Raw genomic sequence first — 2,360 nt, forward strand, 5'->3', positions numbered from 1 at the left:
TTTTCAATGATTTATTATTTTTTTAAGGACAGAAGGTCTCATTTAATATTTTCCCAATTCCCACTGCCTGCATGATGGTTTGTTTGTTTGTTTTTCCCTCTCTCTCTCTTTCTTTCCTTTTTTTTTTTTTTTTTGTTTTCCTTTTTTAGGTTGTGCTAGCAGAGGCAAATAAAATAAAGTCCAAAGTAGCGTCATTTTGTCTCCTTTGTACAACAGTACCTTACAGAAAGATGACAGTTTCTCGTGTCCTTAGCTGCTACATGCAGGTTCTGCTTGGGCAGTGTCAGTTATGTACAGTACTGGTCAGAAGCGAAGGATGAAATGGAAAATTTCACCTCTTCTACAAAGTTGTCAAGTCAGTCTGATGGTCCTTGGAACCAGTTTGTAAATGGGGGTTTGAACCAGAGGAAGAAGATCTGCCCTTCGTGTTGGGCAGTTTGTGATCTTTTTTCCACTTCATTCTTCTGTTCTGAAACCAGATCTTGATCTGGCGCTCAGAGAGACACAAAGTGTGGGCTATCTCGATACGGCGGCGCCTGGTCAGGTACCTGTTAAAATGAAATTCTTTTTCCAGTTCTAGGACTTGCTGTCTGGTGTAAGCTGTGCGGGAGCGTTTAGGTTCCCCTCCGTTGTAATTGGGATTCACTGGGAAAAAAATACGGAGAACTTTTACAAAGCTAATCTTGACTTGCCGGTCCGACTTTACAAAAGAAAACCTTACGAGCTGCGAGCATGTGGCCGAGCTGGATTCGTCCCAGTTGCTTACAATGGCCGGGCTGCTGCTTTCCCCCCTCGTTTGAGGCAGGCACTACGGGCACACGCAGCTAGGTAGGCTGGGAGCCTCTAGAAGGCTCCTAAAATGGAGTTTTCTCCTGCACGCCAAAGCCCCGCATGGCCAACGGCCTATTTCCTCAGCAATAAAAATTTATGGCGAGTGTAATTGGCCACTTCGGCTTAAAAAGCTCGCCCACGAGCCTGGCAGGGACTCGGCAGAGCGCCGCTGAGGCCGATCGGAAGCAGGGGAGAAGAGCAAAGTAAGAAGAGGATCCTTACCCGAGTTAACATGGACTTTCTTCATCCAGGGATAAACTACTGCCGGCTGCTTAACTGCGGAGCCGTTTGGGGGTTTGAGGGCCGGCTGCTGGCTGCAGGCTCGCGAGTTGGACATTGGAGGCGGTGGACAATGCTCTGCTGGGCCGGGGAAGTGGCTCGCCGGGCCGGATTGCTCCTGTCCGTGACCCCGCGGCTGCCCGGCAGAGCCCTGGGCATTGCTACAGCTAAAGGGCTGCTCGCTGTAGTTTGACCGTGGGTAGAGTCCCTGGTGCTGGAAATCAGCGCCCTGCGAGGCACTGTAGTACTCGGCCCCCTGCTCGCCTAAGTAGCTATTCTGCAAATATTCCTCGCAAGGAGGAAATTTGGGATCCACATACTTAGAGTTCACCATATACGAACTCATGGCCATTAATTTCTGAAGGTAGAAAATACTAATTTTTCTCGTGTTGTCTTTTTTTCCCCTGCCATAGAGCCCTCCTACTTGCTGTCAACTGAATAAAGTTAGGCGGGCATGTGACCGGCCCGGCCAATGGGGAGCCGGGCGCCCACCGCCGCATTTCCCCGCATTTCCAGCGATTCCACTCAATAACATCCCTCTAACCGAATGACCCCCCTCTCCGGCGGGCCGCACCCGCAAACCAGGTACCGGAGGTGTAGGGGTACCCCGGGGCGGCGGCCGCTGCCCTGCCCACAGCCTTTTGTCTGAGCCGGCTTCCCCCAGCCCCAGGGGATGCTGCCCTGCCGTCTGAGCTACTAGCCAGGATCGCCACCGGGGCTTGGTACCTCGCTTTAAAAAAAATAAGAAAAAGAATCGAAAGGAATATACAGAGCGATGAGCTGAAGCGGGGTTAAAAGGGAAGAAACTGATAAGCAGGCGAGGAAAAGAAAAGCCATCAAAGAAGAGGGTAATATGATGTACAATAGATCTGTCCTGTCTTTGTCTAGCAGAGGTCATCCAAAAGTTACCAGAATTTAGTTCTGCTGAATAAAATTAGGCAATCAGTAACTTCTCATTCACTTTCAAGCCTCAAAATATACGTGTGCAAACGTATGCGTGCACAGACGCAAACGCCAACGTATATTTATAAATCTACACATGTATGTATATAAAATCGTACAGATGGCAAGAAAGAGTTCACTTTTAACCGCTAAAGTTCAATCAATTGAACTGGAGACGTCATTTAATTAGGTTAAAAATATCACGGCTTTAATGAGATAAATTCGGTCTTCATTCATCAATATCATTCCTGGAGCACAAGTAAATACATTCCAGCGAGGCGAATGCTGCTTTTGGTGCTGTCGTAAAT

General features: G+C 48.5%; 1 protein-coding gene across 1 annotated transcript; it reads right to left on the reverse strand.

Annotated features, from left to right (window-relative positions):
* Nucleotides 1-256: 256 nt before the first annotated feature.
* On the reverse strand, nucleotides 257-1,471 carry HOXD4 (homeobox D4). The gene is made up of 2 exons (XM_071434243.1): nucleotides 1,054-1,471; nucleotides 257-645 (listed from the first exon to the last, which is right to left on the reverse strand). The coding sequence occupies exons 1-2, from the start codon at nucleotides 1,460-1,462 to the stop codon at nucleotides 341-343; spliced, it is 714 nt and encodes a 237-aa protein (XP_071290344.1). The 5' UTR covers nucleotides 1,463-1,471; the 3' UTR covers nucleotides 257-340.
* Between the last annotated feature and the right edge of the window lie 889 nt (nucleotides 1,472-2,360).

Source organism: Agelaius tricolor, unplaced genomic scaffold (assembly GCF_023055355.1).
Source record: "Agelaius tricolor isolate 1412-34295 unplaced genomic scaffold, bAgeTri1.0.p SCAF_10, whole genome shotgun sequence".
NCBI lineage: Eukaryota > Metazoa > Chordata > Aves > Passeriformes > Icteridae > Agelaius > Agelaius tricolor.

Bases quoted from the DNA above. Each gene is read 5' to 3' on its own strand.
- HOXD4 (XM_071434243.1), bottom strand. From the start codon at position 1,462: ATGGCCATGAGTTCGTATATGGTGAACTCTAAGTATGTGGATCCCAAA. The intron at 646-1,053 runs GTAAGGATCCTC...TTTTTTTCCCAG, and splicing joins GAAAGTCCATGTTAACTCGG to TGAATCCCAATTACAACGGA.